The 23505-nt window shown below is 32.0% G+C and overlaps 1 protein-coding gene across 3 annotated transcripts; it reads left to right on the forward strand.

Moving 5' to 3' along the window:
- The first annotated feature begins 16017 nt into the window (after positions 1–16017).
- Positions 16018–17392, forward strand: LOC108482468 (gamma-glutamyl peptidase 5-like). 3 transcript variants are annotated; one of them, XM_017785601.2, is made up of 3 exons: positions 16018–16462; positions 16546–16878; positions 17014–17392. In XM_017785601.2, the coding sequence occupies exons 1-3, from the start codon at positions 16154–16156 to the stop codon at positions 17149–17151; spliced, it is 780 nt and encodes a 259-aa protein (XP_017641090.1). In that variant the 5' UTR covers positions 16018–16153; the 3' UTR covers positions 17152–17392. The 3 variants fall into 3 exon arrangements, with proteins under 3 accessions (XP_017641090.1, XP_017641091.1, XP_017641092.1); XM_017785602.2 differs by having other exon boundaries at positions 16019–16462; positions 16952–17392; XM_017785603.2 differs by having other exon boundaries at positions 16028–16462; positions 16961–17392.
- Positions 17393–23505: the final 6113 nt, after the last annotated feature.

Raw genomic sequence — 23505 nt, forward strand, 5'->3', positions numbered from 1 at the left:
TTGCAAAGCCATTTTGTCACCCTATTTTTACATACCTACACAAGCATAAATTGCAATATTTTATAACTCATTAGGAAGCCAATCCACTAGATTTCATACACATTTTATACCAATTCGACATAGTATTCAAATACCTGATTAATATCTTGCATTTTCCATTCATATGCCTACTACATATCAAGACAACATTTGCATATTTCCATTTCATCTACTACTTGCCAAAACATACCATATTTGAATACTTATACACAACCAAAACATTATACAAAGTTAAGCCAAATCACATGGCTTTAACTTACACCACAACACGTACCAAAATCACTATATCAAGTAACCATAACTATCATTTTTATAACTAGCCTATACATGCCATATTTGTAACATCCCTTACCCGTGTTCAACGTTGGGACAAGATACAAGGCATTACCGGACTTAAACACAAGCAAACATACAAAACCAGGCCATCAAATTTCATTCAAATCAAATTCTTTCATACATAAGCAAATTGTCCCTTATATGGGCCTACGAGGCCCAAAACATATCTCGAGAGTAGTTTGGGACTAAACCAAGAACTTTATAAAACTTTGGGAAAACTTTAAAAAAAGTTCATGAAACAGGGGCACAAGCCCGTGTGGAGATAGGAGACACGCCCGTGTGCCCTCGACACGCCCATGTTCTCAGGCCGTGTAACTCTCTGTTTATGACGTGAGCACCAAAATATAGTCAAACGGCCGTGTCACGCGCCTGTATGGCTAGACCGTGTGGTTGATTAAAATTTCATAATTTTTCATAAAATGGTGCAGGCTTTACACGGCCTGGGCACATGCCCAAGTTTCCAAGCCGTGTCCCTCACATGGCTAAGAGTCATGCCCGTGTCTTAGCCCGTGTGTTTACTATTGGGCATTCTGTTTTGCAAAACAAAAGAGAAGGGGACACACGGCCGGACTAAACGCCCACGAGGGCAGACCGTGTGTCACACACAGCCTAGACACATGCTCCTGTATATACCCGTGTGGACAAATTCTGGCTAATTTCCAAGCCATTTTCCACCCTTAACAGTCAAGTACATAATCTCACTCCATGGCGTGCAACATAGGACATTTGGTTACTCAAGCATTCACAATCATGGTTAAAATATGTCTATAATGTCACATAGCACATACTCAAATTGACATACTTCATGAAAGCCTTCCACACCAATCTCATATTCAATCAATATTAATATCCTACTTTCAAGTTACCCATTTATACTATAAACATGGTCACACCTATTGGTCATAATCCATTTATCAAGCACATAGGCCATTTATCTCACATATCATCCACAAGCAACCACATCAAGCATAACACATTTGCATGCATACATAATTAATTAGGGTTACAACCCAATAATCAATATGAGCCACCTCTCATGGCCATATACAAAATAATCATAATACCATCATGAGCCAATACATTTGGCTAACCAATATGACACATATCACAAAATAACCAAGTTACCTATACATGCCATACTCAAAATACTTAAACCATATGTATACCCAAAAGACTGAATCGATAGTTTGATCCGAGCTCTATGTCTTTTGATCCTCGAGCTAGCTTGGCAACACTAAAAAAAAACGGAAAGGAAAGGGGTAAGCATTAAAGCTTAGTAAATCCATATGCAAATAACATGCTCTCTAAACAAGTATTTAACATACATTTAACATAACGAACATAAATTTGTATTTCATCAAATCACTTAACTTACTCATCACATAAACAACCTTATCAGAAGTTCATCATATACCAAGGCATTTTTCATGAGTTTGATATACACAGCTGTACCAACTCGTGACATAATCTCTTACTCATTCTTCTCATTGACTTACCCCTAGGGTCTTCTGCCAAGTTACTCAATAATTTACCCATTGAACACTCGGAATACTATTGGATACACGGAAGGCTCGCACAATAGTGCTACATACGTAGCTAAAGCTACCTCATATCACATGACACATAAAAGCTCATTCTCAAGCTACTCACGAGTCTGCTCACACAAGCTGTCGATCAGGACGTAGCTACACGGGCTACTCACATAAGCTGTCAGGTAACTAGAACACATGTCGGACTACCCAGCAACCAGTCGAACGTACAAGACCAGCACCCGGAACCACATAAACATATATCACATATCTCATGAGCTCATAAATCACATGGTTCCTAGTGACATGTCACATGTATCCTAAACTATTCCTAAGGTTCAAACGAGATTCTTCGATATCACATATCTGCCAAGCTTGCTCGTAATGTCAATCTCAATGTCCATAATACCAATCACTTACTCATGGAACAATCAAAGCATAACTCATAATAGCATTAAAGAATTTTAATTCACATAATACTCAAGCATCAAAAATATAACATAACATCACATTATTTGTGTATGAACTTACCTCGGTACAAAACGATGAAAACGAGCCTATTCTTCGTAAACCTTATTTTTTTCCCCGATCAAGATCCGAGTCATGTTTTTCTTGATCTATAATGCCAAATTTAACTTGTTTAATACATACATTGTTCGAATCGACCCATAACACATACTTTGGTAAAATTACCTTTTTCCCCTAGCTTTTCACTTATTTACAAATTGGTCCTTAGGCTCGTAAGATGAAATGCATGCATTTTCTTTGTTACCCAAGCCTAGCCAATTCATATTCCTACTCTTAGCAGCCTACATTTTTCTTTATTTCACGTATTTACTACCTATTTTACAACTTTTACAAATAAGTCCTTTTTAGGTGTTTTCATGCAAAAATCACTTTGTAAAAGATATTTATCACACATCAAACTTTTATATTCTTACATTAAAATTCAAAATACATGCATGTCATACATGGGTAAATTTTTTAACATAAGCCCTACTTCAAAATAAGGGTAGAAATGGATAGATCATGCTTCAAGAATCTTAAAAATGTAAAGAACATTAAAAACGGGCTTGAGGGTACTTACAATCAACCTTGAAAAGTTGAAAAACCCTAGCTATGCAGAGCATGAAAATTTCGACACTTAGGGAAGAAGATGGACATGAATTTTTCTTCCTTTTTCCCTTTTTATTCTTTTAATTACTAAATGACCAAAATGCCCTTAAGGCTTTTCTTTCAAATTTTTCCTATTCATGCTCATTTTTGTCCAAAATTTTAGAACTTGGTCAAGTTGCTATTTAAGGACCTCTAATTAATAATCCATAGCAATTTCATGCTAAAATATTCTAGAACTCAAGTTTTGCAACTTATTCACTTTAGTCCCTAACTTCAAATTGGACACTTTAGGCATAAAATTTCTTCTTAAAAATTTCACACAAACATGCAATCATATCATAGATCATCAAATAATCACAAAATAATTATTTCTACTTCGAATTTGTGGTCTCGAAACCATTGTTTCAACTAAATCCTAATTCGAGATTTTACAATATTTACATATATCCATGAGTTTAAAAGTACCAATTGGCAACTAGATAGTGTGATGCATATCTCCGACTTTATCCGAATTAAGCGAGCTATCAAACCTCTATAAAACATGGAAAAGAAACAGAGTAAGCTTTATAGCTTAGTAAGCCCGTATAATTCAAAATTTAACTTACCATTTATTCATAATCAAGCAATTAAATAAAGTATATCAAATTCACTTGCAAAATGCCTATACACAAGCATTCATCAATATGTTAGTCTCATAGGTACAAATAACCAATATTTATCTCAATTTCATACATCAATATATTATATCATACCTACTTCATGTAACACGTATAACATATGTAACAATTCATCCTTATTCATATAATCGACAATCCGTCTATATAACCAATAATTCATTTGTATAACCATTAGTAGAATTTATGCCCATTGAACCTATTAGAATATTGATAGATACACAGGTGATACACACTAAGTGTATTAATCGATAATCTGTCAATTTATAATCGTATTCACTCTTTCGAGCTATGATCGGTAAACTCATTCTGAGTTGATGAACAATAAGCTCTATCAAGCTGGAAATAGTAAGCTCTGACGAGCTGAGAACAGTAAGCTCTTATGAGCTGATATATCAGTAAGCTCATATGAGCTGCAGTGAGTCCGCAACACATGTAGGATCTCGACCTAAACGGTAACCCTAGTGACATGTCACTCATATCCTATGAATTTCTATGTTCAAATGGAGCTCGAAAACCATCAGGCTATATCAATAGGGTATTCGAATTTAAAGTAAATCATTCACTCATTACAAACATTCATTTCAAATAATTACAAGTATTTAAAAGTTTGATTCTAATTATACGAACTTACCTCGAGTTGCTCAGATGGAAATTATCGACTATTCGTTCACTTTTCCTTTTCCCCGATCTAATCCCGATCTCAGCTTATCTTACTCTATATATTTTCTAAAATAGCCTATTTTTTTAAATCAAATCAGAACAGTGGTTTCAGAATCACTTAACCGAGTCAAAATATTTATTTTATTATTTTATTAAGGTTTACAGCATGATAGAATGATAGTATAAAAATTTCGTTAAGAAATTTTCTCGTTTAAATGCTTAATTCGGTAAAAAGGACTAAATCGCATAATGCGTAAAAGTTGAGTACTATTGTTTAAAGGTATTAAATAGATATGTTTTATTAATATGGAAGTTCTTATTATGTTATTTGACCATTGTAAAGGTGAGTGGACAATTATATCCATAGCTTAAATGTTATATGTTAATGTTTTAATAAGGTTAAAATAGTAAAATACATATTATGCTAATTAAAATTAAACCAAACATGAAATTTAGTTCATTTCATGTTTATTGTTTCCGAAATTCATAAGAAAAGAAAAGAAGAAAAAATGTTTAGGGTTCGGCACTTATTTTGATTAATCAAGGTATGTAATTTGCTCGGTTTCTAATAATTTCTACGTTTTTGTGATCATTACTTGATGTTCTATGTTCTATAAAGCCCATGCTTAAATTTCTAATTTTGATGATGATTTTGAGTTATTCTATTGTTTATTTTGTAAGTTTTGTGAAGTTAGTTGATGGAAAATAAAAGATATGTTTTGAATTAGTATATTTTGTCTTTGAATTTTTAATGAAATTGAGTAAAATGGACTAAATTGTGAAAATGTGTTTTTGAGGGACTAAAATGTGAAATAAATGAAAGATGTGGGCTTTTATGAGGTATGTGAAAATTTGGCTAGCTTATGTTTAAAGAAATTTGGTGTATTTTGTGATTTTATGAATTAGGGACTAAATTGTCAAAATGTAAAAATGTGAAGGCTAGTTTGTAAAGTATCTTAATTACATGTTTTTGGATTTAATTAAATGAATGTGAAAGTGAATATGTTGAATTTGATAATATATATAGACCAAGATAAGCTGAGTTCAGGTTTAGATCGGGGGAAGGAAAAGATTAACGAGTAGCCGATAGTTGATATCTGAGCAACTTGAGGTAAGTTCGTATAATTAGAATCGAACTTTAAATTAATTTTATGTATTTGAAATGAATGTATATAGATTGAATATATGTAATTAATGAAATTTGAATGCCTATATTAATGTTTATCATGAAATACCGAGTCCCGTTTGAACCGTAGAAAGTCGTAGGATACAAGTGACATGTCACTAGGGTTACCGTTTGGTCAAGCTCCTGCATTTGTTGCGGACTCATCATAGCTTGTATGAGCTTACCGTTTTAGCTCTACGGAGCTTACCGTTCAGCTCTTCGGAGCTTACCATTTATCAGCTCAAGAGGAGCTTACTGATCATGGCTCAAAAGAGAAAAAAATGATGATGAATTGACGGATTACTGATTTATATACTTAATGTGTATCACCCGAGTATCCCTCGATATTTCAGTTAGTTCAACGGGCATTATACCGATATGATTTATGAAGATTATATGATATAATAGCTATATGATTTACATGAATTATAAGTTACATGAATTACATGGATTTTATGATATATGAATTACATAAATTATGTGAGTAATATGATACATGAGATACTTATATAATTAGTATATGATGTTATATGAATGTTAATTGATTGGTATGAAGGAATGAATATATGTATGTTAGATGACTAACTTGTGAATGGTGATGTGATTAGGCATTATGAGCAAATGGGTTGAATTTTAATTTGTTATAATGCTTATTATCATTTGGTAAGTTTAATTCTATATTATACGTGCTTACTAAGCTTAATTCTTACTCCGTTTATTTTTCCATGTTTTATAGGTCTGAAGCTTGCTCGATTCGGTTAAAGTTGGAGATTACTATCACACTATCCAGCTAGCTTTTGGTACTTTTGGAACTTATGTAAATGATGTAAATATGGCATGTATAGGCTAATTTTTAGGTTGAATCATAGGATTACTTATACTAAAGAATGTGATGTGAATTTTTGGTACTTGTTCAAGCTATGTGATGTGGTTTGAGTTGGAAATGGTTGGCTTAGTATGAAAGCTTATATTATATGTCTTTAATATGGTAAATTTGATGAATGGTATTTGGTATGTATAGAGTTGAATGTTGATAAATTAATTTGTTTTGTTGTGAATGATTTGATAAAGATGGAACAGGTATGAATTGGTTATATTTTGCATATGAAATGGTTGTAAAATAAGTGCCAATTGTGGCTATGTATGCTTGTGATATTAGGGTGGCAAGATGGCTTTGTAAATAGCCTATTTTTGCCCACACGGGTAGGGACACGGGCTTGTGTCTCAGCCGTGTTGTTCGAAGGCCATTTCAAAATGAGCCTGAGCAGGCTACACGATCACACAAACACGGGCATGTGCTAGGCCGTGTAGCCAAGTTAGTTTCGAGCACGGGCTAGACACACGGGCGTGTGACTGGCCGTGTGGCAAAGTCAGTAGCCTCCCTATTTTTCACACTACCTGGCACACGGGCGTGTCATGTGGCTGTATGGACAAGTCAGTATGTATGCCCTATTTTGCCATGGCCTAAACACACGAGCGTGTCTAATGCCGTGTGAAGCACACAGCCTATTCACACAGGCGTGTAATAGTTAAAAAGTTTAAAAATTTTCTAAGTTTCTGAAATTTTTAATATGTTACAATTTAGTCCTAAATGTATGATTAAAGTTTAATATGTATAATTTAAGTACATAATGGAGGTGAACGAATGTTATTGATAGAATTATGATGTTTCTGGATAAATAATTGTTCTGAATTGAATTACAAGTCTGGTAATACCTCTTAACCTATTCTGGTGATAGTTAGGTTGTTACATTATCAAATTTAGCACATTCAGCATTCAGTCTATTCAATTTAGCCTATAATTTACAATTTGGAAAATTTACACATTTGCCCCAAATGTTTCACATTTTCACAATTTAGTCTTTATCATATAAAATTTCAAATTCATGCAATTTAGTACAAATTCATGCTAGCCGAATATTACCCATTCCCATATTAGCCCATATTTTCAATTTATTCACACTTTTATCCACCTTATTTCATATTTTCTCAATTTAATCCCTTTTTTGACATTTTTGTAAAAAGTCACTTTACAAAAACTATTAATCTAACATTAAACCTTCCAAATCCATCATAATTAATCAAATTACTCAAGCATTCAACAATGACAACATGATAAATCTTTAACAGTTTTGAAATTTAAGGTACGGGCTAGATAGAATACGAAGCAACGATCTCAAAAACATAAAAATCATTAAAAACGGAGCTAAAAATAGACTTAAATGTTCAAGTCACCATAGCTGAATGTCCAAGCTCTCAAATGGTGTTTTTCAAGCCCTAAATTCGGTGGCGATGTTATATGAAGATGAAGAAAAATTGTTTTTATCATTTTTAACTTAAATTATTTTATAATTACTATATTAACCTTTAATAAAACCTTAATATATCACATAAGCCATGGACATAAATGTCCACTAACCTTAACCATGGTCTAATTTTAAATAAGGACTCCCACAATTTAATTTCATAGCTATTTAATACTTTTAACTATTAGAACTCAAGTTTTATGCTTTATGCGATTTAGTCCTTTTTACTGAATTAAGCATTTAAACGGTAAAATTTCTTTACAGAAATTTCACGTAATTAATCTATCATACTATAGACCTTATTAAAATAATAAAATAAATATTTTTACTTTAAATTTGTGGTCCTGAAACCACTATTCTGATTTGACTAAAAATAAGCTGTTACAGCTTGGCCGTGTGGCCCAAGTCAGTGAGTTACACAGGTACGAACATAGGCTAGGACATGGTCATGTGTCCCTATTTCGAATTCCCACACAGTCTGAGACACGGGTGTGTCTCTTGGTCGTGTGAGCCACATGGCCGTATGACCCCTGCGGTGTTTAAAATTTTCACTATTTTTTGAAAAATTCTCTGAGTTTTTTATTTAGTCCCGACTTGTTTCTAACGCATTTTTGGGGCCTTGAGGGCTCGTATGAGGGACAGTAGGTATGTTTTGACATGGTTTTAATATGTTTATCATTATGATATGAAATGTTTGAAATTTCTGTCCGTTTGAATTGTAAACTCTGGTAATGCTCCGTAACCCTGTTCCGGCGACAGATAAGGGATAGGGGTGTTACAAGACTGGGATGGTTTGAATGCTGTCATGGTATAAAAATAGATTGTAACAACCCGTTTTTCAATGGTGTCAAAAACAGTGATTTTGGGACCACAATTTCGACGAGTGAGTCCGTAACTACTATTTAATATTTTTGAGTCAAAAACAGTGTTATAATGAATTTTGATTTAATAAATTTTTCTAATTGGACGACTAGTTAAAGTTCAAGTTGTTTGACCCTAAGGTTAGTGGTTTTTGAAAATGGAGTACCAAGACCTCGTTTCTGCAAACCAAGGCTGTAAATATTTTTATTAAATATTTATGGATTTTTATATAGGTGAATTGAATTTTGATCCAAAAATTTTAATGATTGGATGGTTAATTAAGGTATTAGTACTAAATCATAAAAATCATAAAAGTTAATCGCTATTGATTTTTACAAGCTTAAATGTTTAATATTTTTAAGGTTTTAAAAGGCAAATAAACCCTTTATAATAATGATGGACAGTTTGTATATTTGTTAATTCAAAAAATATGTTTATTATAATATTAATTAATAATATATGGTAAAACATTAGGAAACAAGGTTATCTTCTTTAGTTTTTTTGTTTCACCATCGAAAACTCACCAAAAAGAATAGGGAAGTCATTTTTGTTAAGCTCTTAACCTTCGGCCCTTGCATGGTAAGCCTCTCAAGGCCCGTTTTCCCATAAATTTTATGTTTTTGATATCATTGTAGCTTAATCTAACTAATTGTAGCTTAATCTAACTAACCCAAGTTTTAAATCATAAAATTTTCAAAAGTTCTAAAATTTGACATTGATAGTTTTTTATGTTTCAAATGTTAAATGGTTGAGTTTGAAGCTTTGATAGGAAATAGGACTATTTTGTAAAGTGAATTTTGTTAGTTTTGAGTTTAAGGACTAAAATGAAAATATGTTGTAATTAGCATAAATTCTTATAAATATAGATACTTGAAGGCTGTATTAAGATGAGATTAAAGTTGGATTCAAATTTTGGGGTTTAAATGTGAAAAATATGTTTGTTTTGGTTTTAGGGACTAAATTTAATAAAAAGAAAAACTTTAGGAAAATTTTGAAAAATGAATAAAAGATGTCATATACATGAAATGAGATGATTTAAAGTGTTTGGATTTGATAATTGGAAATAAATTACTGTATAGATCAAGAATCAATAGATAATCGAGGGAAAGAGAAAACTACAAATTAGTGTTTGACACTCTTGCTTTTGTTATTTGCCCCTGGTAAGTTCATACGGTATAGTTATGTGTATTTATTAATATTCATATTTGAATTTTGTTATTTGTGATATTGGATGTATTCAAAATATTTACAAACTGATACAAAGGTGAGAAAAAAACTAAATTGAAAAGTCTTATACTGATATGGGTACTAAGCCCGGATGAACATAGGATAAGATACAATTGGCATGCCAATAGGGTTATTTACACGTTGTACGAGCTCTATATGAAATGAGATGTTGACGTATGTTATATATATTCACTGATTATGCCGAAATCCAACATTTGTTATGGATTACCGAGTTATATCTACAGTGAGTCAGGCGTGTTTCTAGGGGAGGATGTGTAGCCTACAAGCTTGGCACTTAGCACTTAGTTCCCGTGCGTGTTTTTGGAGGGATGTTTAGCCTAACTTCTTGGCACTCTGTGCCCAGGCGTGTTCTTGGATGGTAAAGCTCGTTTGAGCAAACAGGCGTGTTTTGGGTGAATACCAGCATATCCGTATCTGTTTTTTATAGTTAATCAGGCTAAATTATTGTTGCAAACGGATAATGATGATTGATAAACGGTTAAATTTAAAAGAAACTGATTGTTCGATGTTGTATAAATGGAAAATGTCATATGACCGAATTTTTAATGTTATTTTATATGTGTTTGTTATCAAAAGTGAATTGTTAGTCTAATGGTTAAGTATTAGTGAATCCACTCTAGAGTCCCAAGTTAGAGCCCCTGCCCTCTTATTTTTCTCCTATTTTCAGTGAACCTAAGGAAAAATTACTTGTACTGCCCCTAGGGTTTACAAACCTTAGGTACTTAACCAATTCTTTCGTAATTAGATTTCACATCTTGTCATTTCTCAAAATTCTAATAGAATTAAAATTCCACCATATTTTTCTCTTATTTTCTTCTCTCATTCTTGCACCCTAATTCCTTCTTTGTGATGTTAATTATTTTTTTCTTTCTCCTATCAAATCATTTCTCGTTTGTTTAATTACTATCGATATTTAGAATCGTCATCAAAAATACCTGTTACATTTTCCAAGAGTTGATAAGTAGCTTTGTTTCAATGATTTGATTTAGTAATTTAATGTATGATTATCCAACATTAATCTTTAGGTTCGATTAATCAATCTTTTGTAAATCTTGCCCAAATCTTGATACCAATAATTAATTGTGTGTATTTGTCGTTGAATGACTAAATCTAAGTGAATTGGATCAAAGTTGATTGTAGGAGGCATTAATCAAACTCGTGGTGAAAGGTGTGTGTGTGTTTTCCAAATGAATCGCTGGCGATCGTGTGTAGTTTTAGGGGCCACACATTCTTCTACACGAGTGTGTGGACCATAGAGCCATGTGCATATGTAAATCTTAGGGTACTTCATGAATCATACCGCCTCAACCTAGTACATGACTTGCCACACAGTCGTGTCCTTACTGTAGGGTACTTTATCATTTTCCATACGGCCGTGTATCTCTTCCACGTGGCTTCATCCTGTCACATGGCCATGTGACCCCTATTTTACAGTTCTGCACTGACTTTTACAAATTGTTTAGTTTAGTCCCTGTATAGTCCCTAAATTATTTTTAAAGTTTTTGTACACTCAATCAAGTCCTGATATTATCTATATTCTGAAATTTGTGAACTGATGAACTAAATTGTTACTATTATATGCATAATATATGAGTGATAAATGCCTATTGTCACTATATATTCGATGAATTGTTACTGTTGCTACTGCTACTATATAACTGATTGCATGTTCAGCATGCCTACTGTTACTATTAAACTAATTGCATGATAAGCATGTCTATTGTTCCTATGTTGTACTGTAATTAGCATGCCATGTTGCATTGCATGGGGATTGGAACAATATGGAAAGGAGGAAATACTAGCAGTTTAATAATCTGCAAACACTGACAGTTCATCCATAACTTACTGGCAGCTTATCTACAAACTTTTACTTTGAAAATACCGGTGGGTTTCCTACTAAATTTTATAGGCAGTTTATCTATAATTACTAGTGATTTATCTACAACATGAAGTGTAGGGATAGATGAGTTCTGGGCAACTCTTACTGTGGAGTGTAGCGGAGTATAGGTAGGAACTTTTCTATTATACATGAATTACATTGACATTCATAAGCATGTGCAACTGAACTGTCAAATTCGATACTGTTATACGATTGTGATTGTTCTAAGTATTGTTATTTTGTATGCTTTGTTTATTGTTTTGCACTGATTATCTTGTGAGTGGACTCACACTGAGCTTCTTAAGTCACCCCCTTTAATTTCCATCTTTACAGGCAACCAACGAGGGTAGGATGCAGACTCGACATTTAGAGGGCTCGTCTCAGAATATTTATATAAAATTATTTTATACATATTATTTATAATTTCTATTATTTGGGAACAACATTGTTTCATTTGAGACTTAAAATTTGGGTTAATTTTGGCATCCATTGTATTTAAGTTGATTAGGTTATTGAAACGTGGACTTTGATTTAATTATGCATGAAATTCTGGTTTTCATTTAAACTATATTGAATATCACTTTTCCGATGTGATACTATATAAATGAGATTTTTGAAAAATATTTAAAATTGGAAAACAACTTTTATAAAGTAAACATTAAAATCAACCATTTTTTTCGAAATAAACTGTATCTTTTAGATTGTTAAAAAAAACTCTCTTTTAGAAACACGCTAAGTTTTTTCTGCTAAGGTATAATTTTTTTAGAAAGACCGTCTTAAAAACTTTGATAATTTTACTAGGTCATTTCGGTGGGTTATGTAACCTTCAGAATTCAGTCGTAACGTTTAGGCCGGGCTAGGAAGGTTACATTAAAGAGATGATTGATAATAAGATATAAAAATAAATGGTAATTTGGTCTATATGGAAAGGTAGTAGTGATTGTATTGTTAGAAAAATAATATTTGGATGTTCTAGAAGTTATTTGTAAAGCAAAAAGGGTAGTTAATGAGATTTTTTAATTGAATCTAAGTCTGGCATTGAAAGAAAAGTTAGGATGCATAATAGTTGTAAAGATATGAGATAGATATCTCCTAACTATGGTTGGTTTAAACTGAATTGTGATGGTGCACTAAGGCCTGAGAATAAAAAAGGTTGTTGTTGTGACTATTATTTGAGATAAGGATGGAATAGTGGTTGAAGGAGTGGGGAAAGATTGCGACTATTAAAGAAGGTCTTAAGGTTGCTAGGGAAAGTAATTTGGGGGAATATTATTATTGAATCTAATGCTAAACAAGCTATCTATTAAAAAAGGTCTTAAGATATGAAGCCGCTAACTTTCTTTACGGAAATGGGTCATTTAAAATTTTATTTACTGGAATGAGTTAAAAAATCCAAAACGCGCCTACGTGGAAGTGTTTTAAGGGGAAATTTCAAAAAAATGCACTAACAGGGACACGCTGACATGGGCGCACTTTTGCCTGTGCTAAGACTAAATTTTCAAAAAAGATCAATTTTTTTAAAATATTATAAAAATAGACCAATTTTTTAAAAATTTATGGGAATAACCCTTTATAAAGACCCAAAGTGGCAACACCATTTTTTTTTGTGCCACCAAATAATGTGGAAATAAAACTTACAAAACAGATCTTTATATAGACCCAAAGTCTCATTTCCCTTTTTTTTTAAGCAATGTGGAATGTGAGATATGTGTATATATAGACTCATGAATAGGTTTGTAACTTGTTCCTAGACAATGTGGTATTCCTTCCTCCTTAACTAACAACATAAAATTAAAGGCTAAGTTTAAATTTTTTTACAAAAGTTAACATTTGTTACATTATAAAGTAAAATTTTAAACTCTATAAGTAAAAAAATTATAAAATATAAAATGTGTATGGTAAAATATTTAAAAATTACTAATAGTTAAGTGATCATTTTGTAAGTTTTATAATTTGATAGCCAAAACTCATAGTTAAGTGACTACTAATGTAATTTAATCTAGATATAAAAATATGAAAAATAATTATTATATTTTATGTATATTATATATTTCTATAAAAAATTTATTTAACATAATTATATACTATGTTTAAATAGATTATCTATCTAGACAAACTACATCTGAAATAAATTTATCAGCATTATTAGGTGATGAAAATTAAATTAAAATTAAGATTAAAAATTAATGAGTATAGTAAAATATTAAAAAATAAATATTTAGAGAAAGAGATATCAATTTTTAAAATTACAAAAAAATACTATTTGAGTACCAAATGCTCACCATTTATTTATTAATCAAACATTCATAACATAAAATAAAATAAAAATTAAAAGTATAACTTCTAAATTGAAATAATGGAAAATTATTTTAAAAATTAGAATTGCATGGATATTAACTTCAACATTTAAAATTGAATAGAAGATTACTGCATCTACAAGTTTCAAATGTGCAATTTGCTCTTTTTTAATAGTCTTTTGTATATGCTAACAATTTTAAAATGCAACAAGATAAAGATCTCAAAAGATTTTACAATATGAGAAAATGTTAACAAAATATAAAAAATAGAAACTATTCTATAGAAAAATATAAAATATAGTGTAGCATTTAATCTTATGTTGTTAATTAAAAGAGGAAGGAATCTCATATTGTCTAGAAACAAGTTGCAAACCTATTCATGGCTCTATATATACACATATTTAGCATCTTATATTGCTTAAGAAAACAAGAGAAACAAGACTTTAGGTCTATATAAATATCTATTTTGCAAGTTTTATTTCCATATTAATTAGTGACACTTAAAAAAAAAATTGGTGTTGCCACTTTGAATATTTATAAAGGCTTATTCTAATAATTTTTTTAAAATTTGATCTATTTTTATAATATTTTTAAAAAATGACTCTCTTTTTTTTAAATTTAGTCCAACCATGAGGTAAAGCGCGCTACGCCGGCGTGCTTTTCTGAAATTTCTTCTTAAAACACTTTCATGTAAGTGCGTTTTAGATTATTTTGACCCATTCCGATAAATAAAGTTTAAAGTCACTCATTTTTATAAATAAAATTAGAAATTAACTTATTTATTTATTTAGTAAAATAGTGAATTTGGGGTGTAGCATTTTCTACTTTGAAATAAAAATGGCCAGGTCTCTTGATTTGATTTGATGATTGAAGTGTCAAAATTTAACAATATTTATTGGAGATACCAAAATAAATATTTTATAAAGAATATGTTAGTGTCCCTCTTTTAATAGCAATCTTGTTACTGAAACAAAGGAATTTTACAAATCAGAATTTCCGTTGCATCTAGCTCAAATTAAGGGAACATACATTTTGGGATTCCCTTGGATTCATGCATTCGGATTTAATATACTTAATTTACTAACATTAATTTGCATAGATCCCACTAGTCTATATTTGAAATATTAATAAGGAAATATAATTTATGACATCTTGAAGTTATTTTATATTAAGTATAGATTGACACAAACTCAACAAGTGGGCCAAACCTTCTTTTGACAAGTATTATATTTAAAAGCTTCATCTTCAAGTGTTTTCACACCAAAAAAAAAGTTAGACGTTTTTTGTTTGATAATCATGTATCTCCACATTCGTTTAAGGTTTGTGTCGAGTTTTGTATGAGTCGGAGTTATTTAGTTATCAATATTTAAATTTAAAAATAAAAAAATACTGAAGTTTTTTAATTAAAAATAATAATAGAGATTCCACATACACTTTTAGAATATATTTAAGAAAAAAAAAGAGTATAGAATATTCTTTTATTTATGGAATTTAAAAACGAATTGTAGTTGAATCTATCATTGATGCAGTATATAAAAGTACTTATTTTCGGTTAATTATATTATGATATTAGTAAAAAATACATTATTATTTAAAAAAAATACGTAGTATCATTATTTGTGTTTTAAATTTATAAAACGATCCTGCAATAAATGAAAAGCTGATTTATGAGAGACATAAATGCAGCACAAATCATATTTATTAAATTAGGGGATTTAGTAACAGTGTATGTAGCAGCAGCCTGCTGTCTGCATCTTTCAATTCTCAAGTGTGATGAGAATACGATACGCGCCCCCACAGAGAATCTTCTGCCAAGCGACCAATGCATTGGAGTCTCCAAAGTCCAAACGAATCTGTCAAAATCCGTGTACATTCTAAACCCATGCACTGTTTAGTCATTTTTCTTTAAGGGTTAAATAACCCACGAACCTACCCCACATCGCAATTTCCAAGCCCCTCTATATAAACCCCTCAAGCTTCAACTTGTGATTGCACATATCATCCTCATTTAGATACTGTACAAGTTTGGGAGAAGTAATAATGAAGGTAGGAAGATATGCTGTTTTGCTGGCAGCCAGGGACTCCGAGTTTGTGGAGAAAGTGTATGGGGGTTATTTCAATGTGTTTATTGCTGCTTTTGGAGAAGAAGGAGAAAGGTGGGACTTATTCAGGGTTGTGGATGATGAGTTCCCTGACATGAGTGAGCTGTACAAGTATGATGGATTTGTGATCAGTGGGAGTCCCTATGATGCTTACGGGAATGATTACTGGATTCTCAAGCTTTGCTTCCTCTTGCAGACACTTGATGCCATGGAGAAGAAAGTCCTTGGGATCTGCTTTGGCCATCAGGTACCCACCCAAAATCTTTGTAATTTCAACCATCACCACAGTTCCAAAAATGTTTTATTAATCAATTCCCATCCCATGTTCAGGTTTTGTGCAGGTCATTGGGGGGGAAAGTTGGCAAGGCTTGCAGTGGATGGGATATAGGGCTGAGGACAGTAAAAGTCGTGAAAGATTTGTGGGTCCCCAGCTCCCTGGAAGAGTTGGATGAAATGCCCTCTTCCCTGTCAATCATAGAGTGCCACCAGGACGAAGTATTCGAGGTCCCAATGGGAGCTCAAGTGGTTGCATTTTCGGAAAAGACGGGTGTGGAGATGTTCGTGATTGGACAACACATACTTGGCATTCAGGGCCATCCAGAGTATACCAGGGACATCCTATACAACATCATCGATCGCCTTCTCGATAACAACTCCATTCAGGTGAATAATCAATAATCACCTTCCCCCTTTGAATGCACTTTTTTTCTCTGTATATTAAAATCAGTTCGGTTAGAATATGCAGAGAGATATTGCCGAGAAAGCTAAATTTGGATTGGAAACTGCTGAACCTGACAGGAAGAGCTGGGAAAAGATATGCAGGGATTTTCTGAAGAGAAGACAGAATTCCAGCTTTTCATGAAAATGGATTATCTTGGATATTTGATGGCATTTTGGAACCATCAAGTTTCTTGGAGCTACTCTAAGCCTACCTAATTTCAAACGTGTTAAAACTTTTGTATTCTTCTTTAATTGACATGAAACATATTAGGCACCGACAGATTTGTTTTTGGTGAATCAGTTTCTTGCACAATTCAGTAGCAACACCTTACCTAAACAAAGTCGATTTGAAATATTACCATCGGATAAACTATTCGAGTGGCGTAGGAGGGAGCCATGTTATTGTTAGAGGTGCCAAACGGCTGGATTCATATAACATTTTTTTCTGGCTTTAAAACACCAACTTTTTCAAGATTAGGTTTTTTCGAATTTAGATTCGGAATGGACGGGCTTGATATATTTAAGTAAATTTTGAATTTTTTAAGTTTCAACGGTAATAATTCATTTTATTTTCGTGGGATGAAAAAATAATTCAGATTTCCTTATAATAAACATAAATTATATATTTTAATAGAATTCTTTTATATAAAATAATTAAATTACTAATTGTATATAAAATTTATTATTATACGATATGCATATGAATTAACTAAAATATTTTTTATTGTTTATTATTATATTATATTAAAAATTGAATAATTGTAATTTTTTATTAAATTTATAAAGTTAATTCTTATATTTTAAAATATTTATTCTAAAACTCAAATATATAGTAATAAGCTCAAGCCCAAACAATATACACTTTATTACTCAAAGTTAAAATAAACTAATCTTAAGTCCAAAATAAAAGATCCAATACCCAAATAAAATTTGTAAAAGTTAAAACCCAATTCATAATCTAATTCAATGAAAATACTATTTTGTTAAGATATTAAATTTTCAATAATATTTTATGCATTACTAGTTATAGACATGTATTGAACAAAATTTCCAAAATATGCCAAAATATAAAAAAAATACATGTTTAGGCCATTTTCTCTAAAAATGAGAGCAATAGTTCGATTATACGAAAACGCTTACAGCTAAAAGCATTTTCCATGTGTAATATTTTATTTAGGGTTAATATTTTATTTATTTAAATTAGGGTTAGTGTTTAGGGTTTTTAAGTAGGGTTTGGGTTTTTTGGATTTTAAGGTCTAGGGCTTGTTTTTATATATATTTTTATAATTTATAATTTTTATATATAATTCTTTTTATAATTTTTGAGATGTAAAGTTAATAATTATTTAATTCGATTTTTAGAGGCATCGTATTTACACCAATTGTATATTTTAATTATTTGAATTGCAAAATTCAATTCTCATCATAATCGAAACTTGAACTACTCGGTTTGATTAAATATTCTAGTGCATTATCTTTGAACATCGATATAGGTTCAGAAAATACATCCTGAGAATATCAAGATATATGATGGTTGAGTTGCTAAAAGTTCGGGTTAAAATTCTTAGAGAGAAAGCGCTCCAAGTAGAACGTTTTTCAGTGCATGTCAAAGAAAAACATTGGTGGAGGCGCTTTTAGTGCTTTTTCTCTGACGTGCACTGAAAAAGCACCCTACTTGGAGCGTTTTCCCTCTAAGAATTTCAACTCCCACTAGCCTGAGAAAATTTTCTTAATCAATCGAGACTTACCTCTAGGTCTATAAAAGTAATCTATTTCAGCATTGAGTGCCATAAGGAATTTAAGAGCAAAGAAAATTGAAATAAGATCAGAAGAAGAGAAGTTCGCACATAAGGCATAATTTGGAGCTACCACGCAATTTGCATAAAGGATCATTTTTTGTTGTTCATATTTAATTACAACACCATTTCTCTGCATGATTTTTTTTGTTTCAAATATGTCAAACAGGTTATTTCATTGAAAATGAGTGGACGAATTAATGCTATTGTTTATTAAGACGGAGAAGTGCGTGACAGCTAGAGTGGGGTCGTTTTTTTATCAGAGAACATAGAGTTGTTGGCTTTTAACCGGAACATATAATTGCCAGAACTTTGAATAAGAATTAGGCATAAAATAGCCAGATCCAACCTTATGAGAGTATCATCCCTTAAATATCGATTTTGTGCTTCGGTCGACCCCATCAAATATGACGCATTCAATATTAGAGTTGTGAGTGGGCTGGAGGCGATGGTTCAGACACATATTAATAGCAGATCTAATTCCTAGACATTATGGCCGTAATAGCCCGTTTTTGGTCAAATCAGAATAATGGTTTTGGAACCACAAATTCGAAGCTAAAATATTTATTTTATTATTATTTTAAGGTTTACAGTATGATAATATGTTTGTGGGAAAATTTCATTAAGAAATTTTATCGTTTGATTGGTTAATTTGATAAAAAGGACTAAATCGCATAAAGTGCAAAAGTAATGTTCTTATAGTGAAAGGTATTAAATAGCTATGGAATATTAAAGTGGAGGTCCTTATGCTGTAATTAGACCATTATAATGGTGGGTGGACATTTTTGGGTATATATTAAGTGATTTGTATGTTTAATTATAAAGGTAAAGTTTGTAATTCATTAATTAAACACAAATTAAGTAAAAATAAGCCAAAATTTTACTCCATTTCATCTTCTTCTACCGAAAATAAAAAATAAAAATATCCTTGGGAGCTTTCTAGGGTTCGGCCACTTCATGATCTAATTGTAAGTCCATTTTTGTCCCATTTTTAATGATTTCTACGTTTTTAAGATTGTTGCAACTAGGTCTAGCTAGCCTAGGGACTAATTTGCAAAACTGTTAAAAATTTTGAATGTTTCCATTGATGAATAAATATGTATTATGAAGTTTCTTGGTAGATTATGAATGCTTGTTGATAGATATACAAGTTTTGTTAAGTGATTTTTAATGAAAATGCAAATTAGGGGCTAAATTGTGAAATGTGTAAATTTAGTGGTTAAAATGTGAAATAAATGAAAAATATGGGCTACTAGGGGAATAATAGTAATTTTCCTAGCATGGGTTAGTATTGAATTGCATGAATTGTGATTTTATGAAATAAGGACTAAATTGTAAAAGATGTGAAACATTAGGGGCAATTGTGTAAAAAATGCCTTAAAGCAAATTTTGGACTAAATTGAATAGAGAGATGATTAAATAAGCTGATTTTGATATTATATAGATCAAGAAAAATGAAATCAAGATTTAAAACGGGGGAAAAATAAAAGACTCGAGTGATCGACTCGTTTCGTCGTTTTTACAATCCGAGGTAAGTTCGTATGTTATAAATATTGTTATAATTATGTTTTAAATGCTTTGATATTGCATAAACTGTAAATACGAGACTATGAACACATTCGACAATGATTCTATGACGATTCAGCATTTGAAATCCCGGTTGAACCTGAGGAATAAATTTGGATACTAGTGACATGTCATTAGGAGATTAATGTGATTATGTGATCCGGGTGCTGGTCTTGTACATCCTACGGTGGCTGAGTATATCGGCATGTGTTGTGGATACTTGACAACTTGTGTAAGCAGCACCGTGCAGCTATGTCTCGACTGAAATCTTGTGTGAGCAGGCCCATTGATAGCTCTAGTGTGAGTAGTATATGTGATATGAGATTGAGTTGGCTTCAGGCCATGATATTGCCACTTAATGTGCGAGATTTCCAAGTATCCGATAGTATTCCGAATGGTTCAACGAGTAAATGAAAGACGTGATTATGTATGAGATTGATACGAGATGGTACAGGTATGTACATGAACCGTATAAGCTTAAATCGAAGAAGTTGAGAAGTTCATATATAAGATTATGATTGAAAATGTGAAAGGTTTGTTAGTTACATGAATTACATGTTGATATGTTCAAATTGATGATTTGTATATTTATGTTAAGATTTAGCTTATTTCATACAAGTTTATTAAGCTATATAACTTACTTTGTTTAATTTTCCATGTTTTATAGTGACTTGAAAGCTAGCTCAGACTCGAGAATCGTCGAAGATATTGTCACACTATCCAACTATCAATTTGGTACTTTTGAGCTTAAGTTTTAAGTATATGGCATGTATAGGAATCTTTGGTCATTTTTGTTATGTGTTGGAAGTGAATTTAGCCATTTGAATTGGCTTGTAAATGTATATGTTTTGGTTTGTATATATAGCTATGAGTGATGGCTCATTTTGGGTTGTTTTGATATGTTTGAATCATGTATATATATATGGCTTGGATTATGAGTTTATGGATAGGTATATGATAGTTGTGTGATGCTTAATGGTAATAGGCATTATGTGTATCAAATGGTTGATTTGTAGATATTGGTTTGCTTGGAAAATTAGGCTAAATGATGCATATTTGGAAGTGTATAATTAATTGAATTGTAAATGTGAATTTGGTATAAATGGTAGGACATGTTTTGTGATTAGTATAGAAAATAGAGGTATTGAATGTGCATGATTTATGTTTGAATTGGTTGAATTGAAATGCCTATTGATGCTATGTTTTGTGCCAATTTTGGTTTATTGTAGGTTTATGCAAGTTGGGTGGTAAAATGGCTTGATAAAACCTATTTTTGTCCACACGGGCAGAGACACGGGCGTGTGTCTCAACTGTGTGTGACACACGGTTAGGTTACACAGTCATGTGTGACACACGGTTAGGTTACACGGCCGTGTTTCCCCTGGTGTTGAAATTAAAATCAAGTTAGTATGCTCCACACGGCTTCACACACGGGCGTGTGACTTGGCCGTGTGGCATAAGTCAGTATACCTTATAAGTTTGGCACGACCTAGTACACGACCTGGCACACGAGCATGTATGGTCATTTTTAGGGCACACGAGTTAGCCATACGGGCGTGCGTGTTAGCCGGGTGACCCAAGTCAGAGAGTTACACGAGGTGTAATATCCTGAATTAGGGCTTAATCGGAATAGTGGTTTCGTGACCACAAATCCGAGATAGAAATAATTATTTTATAATTATTTTGATGATTATGATATGATTGCATGATTGTGTGAAAATTTCGTGATGAAATTCTATGCATAAAGTGCTTAAATTGAAAGTAGGGACTAAATCGAATAAGCTGCAAAACTTGCATTCTAGAAGTTTTTAGTATGAAATTGTTTTGGAATATTAATGAAGAGGTCTTAAATAGCAATTTGACCAATTTTAAGTTCATGGACAAAATTAGGACATGGAAGAAATTTTTGGAAAGTTTAGTAGTAAGGGTATTTTGGTCATTTAGTTATTAAAATGAATTAAAAACAAAATTAAAAGCCAATTTTTGTCCATCTTCTTCATTAGGCCGAAATTTCAAGGGTTCTCCATAGCTAGGGTTTGTTTCAAGCTTCCAAGCTCCATAATCAAGAGAAACGAGATTCAAGTCGCGATCGAGGAAAAGAAAAGATTGTGGACTAAATTGCAAAATCTTTATATTTTGGTACCAAGGTAAGTTCATGTGTAAATGTAGTAACATAATTGTCATTTTAAGCAATTTAATGTTGTTTATATGATATGATGCTGATTATTATCATGAAATATTATGCTTTGTGGTTATTGTTGAATAATATGTAATTATGTGAATTACTGGATGAGTATGAACTATCACCGAGTATCGGTTCCGATATTCCGTGGAAGATAGAAAAGATGTGAGATCGAGGAAAAAAAGCCCGTTTGAACTTTAGGAATAGATTAAGATACAAGTGACATGTCACTAGGATGGTTGAGCATCCGAACTCGTTGAGTTGAGTCCGAGTTCACTTATGGATGCAAATGTCCGAACTCGTTGAGTTGAGTCCGAGTTCACTTATGGATGCGAACGCCCGAGCTCGTTGAGTTGAGTCCGAGTTCACTTAGGTGCGGGTTACATGATTTCTTGATTACATATGAGGCACTTATGTGCAAATTATCCGTGTATCCGAGTTGTATTCCGATGTGTTCAACGGGTGAAATTTCTAGTGAAATGGAAGAACACTTAATATGCAAGTGACGTTTTGGTAAGTGTTGTGAAATGGACACTTTGGACAGGTATGTTCTTAACCCTCGGGTTGAAATTAGATACAACAACGATAAGGTGGTAAGATGATGAATGATGTTTAGAAATGTGATATATGTTTTGGTGATACCATGCTAAAGTTGTTTGGTATATTTGTATTGTTATGTTACTTGTTATTTACATATGAACTTACTAAGCATTTATGCTTACTCCCTCCTCTTTATTTACTGTAGTTTTGAACAAGCCAGCTCGGGAATCGGGATGGGTCGAAGGTTCGATCACACTATCCAAAGGACTTTCATCTGGGTAAATGGCTTGTAAAACTTAAGTATGGCATGTATAGCAATGTACTTATTTTGTGTAAATAATTTTATGATATGGCCATGTTTGGTTGAGAAAATGTTTGATATTGATAAGTCATGGTGATGGCTAATTTAGATCATGTTTGATATTATGGAAGTTTAATAGGTTATCTAGCTCATAAAAATTCATGGAAAGATGAAACTTGCCTTAA

The sequence above is a fragment of the Gossypium arboreum genome, chromosome 8 (assembly GCF_025698485.1).
Source record: "Gossypium arboreum isolate Shixiya-1 chromosome 8, ASM2569848v2, whole genome shotgun sequence".
Classification (NCBI taxonomy): domain Eukaryota; kingdom Viridiplantae; phylum Streptophyta; class Magnoliopsida; order Malvales; family Malvaceae; genus Gossypium; species Gossypium arboreum.

Excerpts from the sequence above, each read along its gene's own strand:
- LOC108482468 (XM_017785601.2), top strand. The coding sequence starts at position 16,154 with ATGAAGGTAGGAAGATATGCTGTTTTGCTGGCAGCCAGGGACTCCGAG. Across the intron at positions 16,463-16,545 it reads GGATCTGCTTTGGCCATCAG|GTTTTGTGCAGGTCATTGGG; the intron begins GTACCCACCCAA and ends TCCCATGTTCAG. Across the intron at positions 16,879-17,013 it reads TCGATAACAACTCCATTCAG|GAAGAGCTGGGAAAAGATAT; the intron begins GTGAATAATCAA and ends TGAACCTGACAG.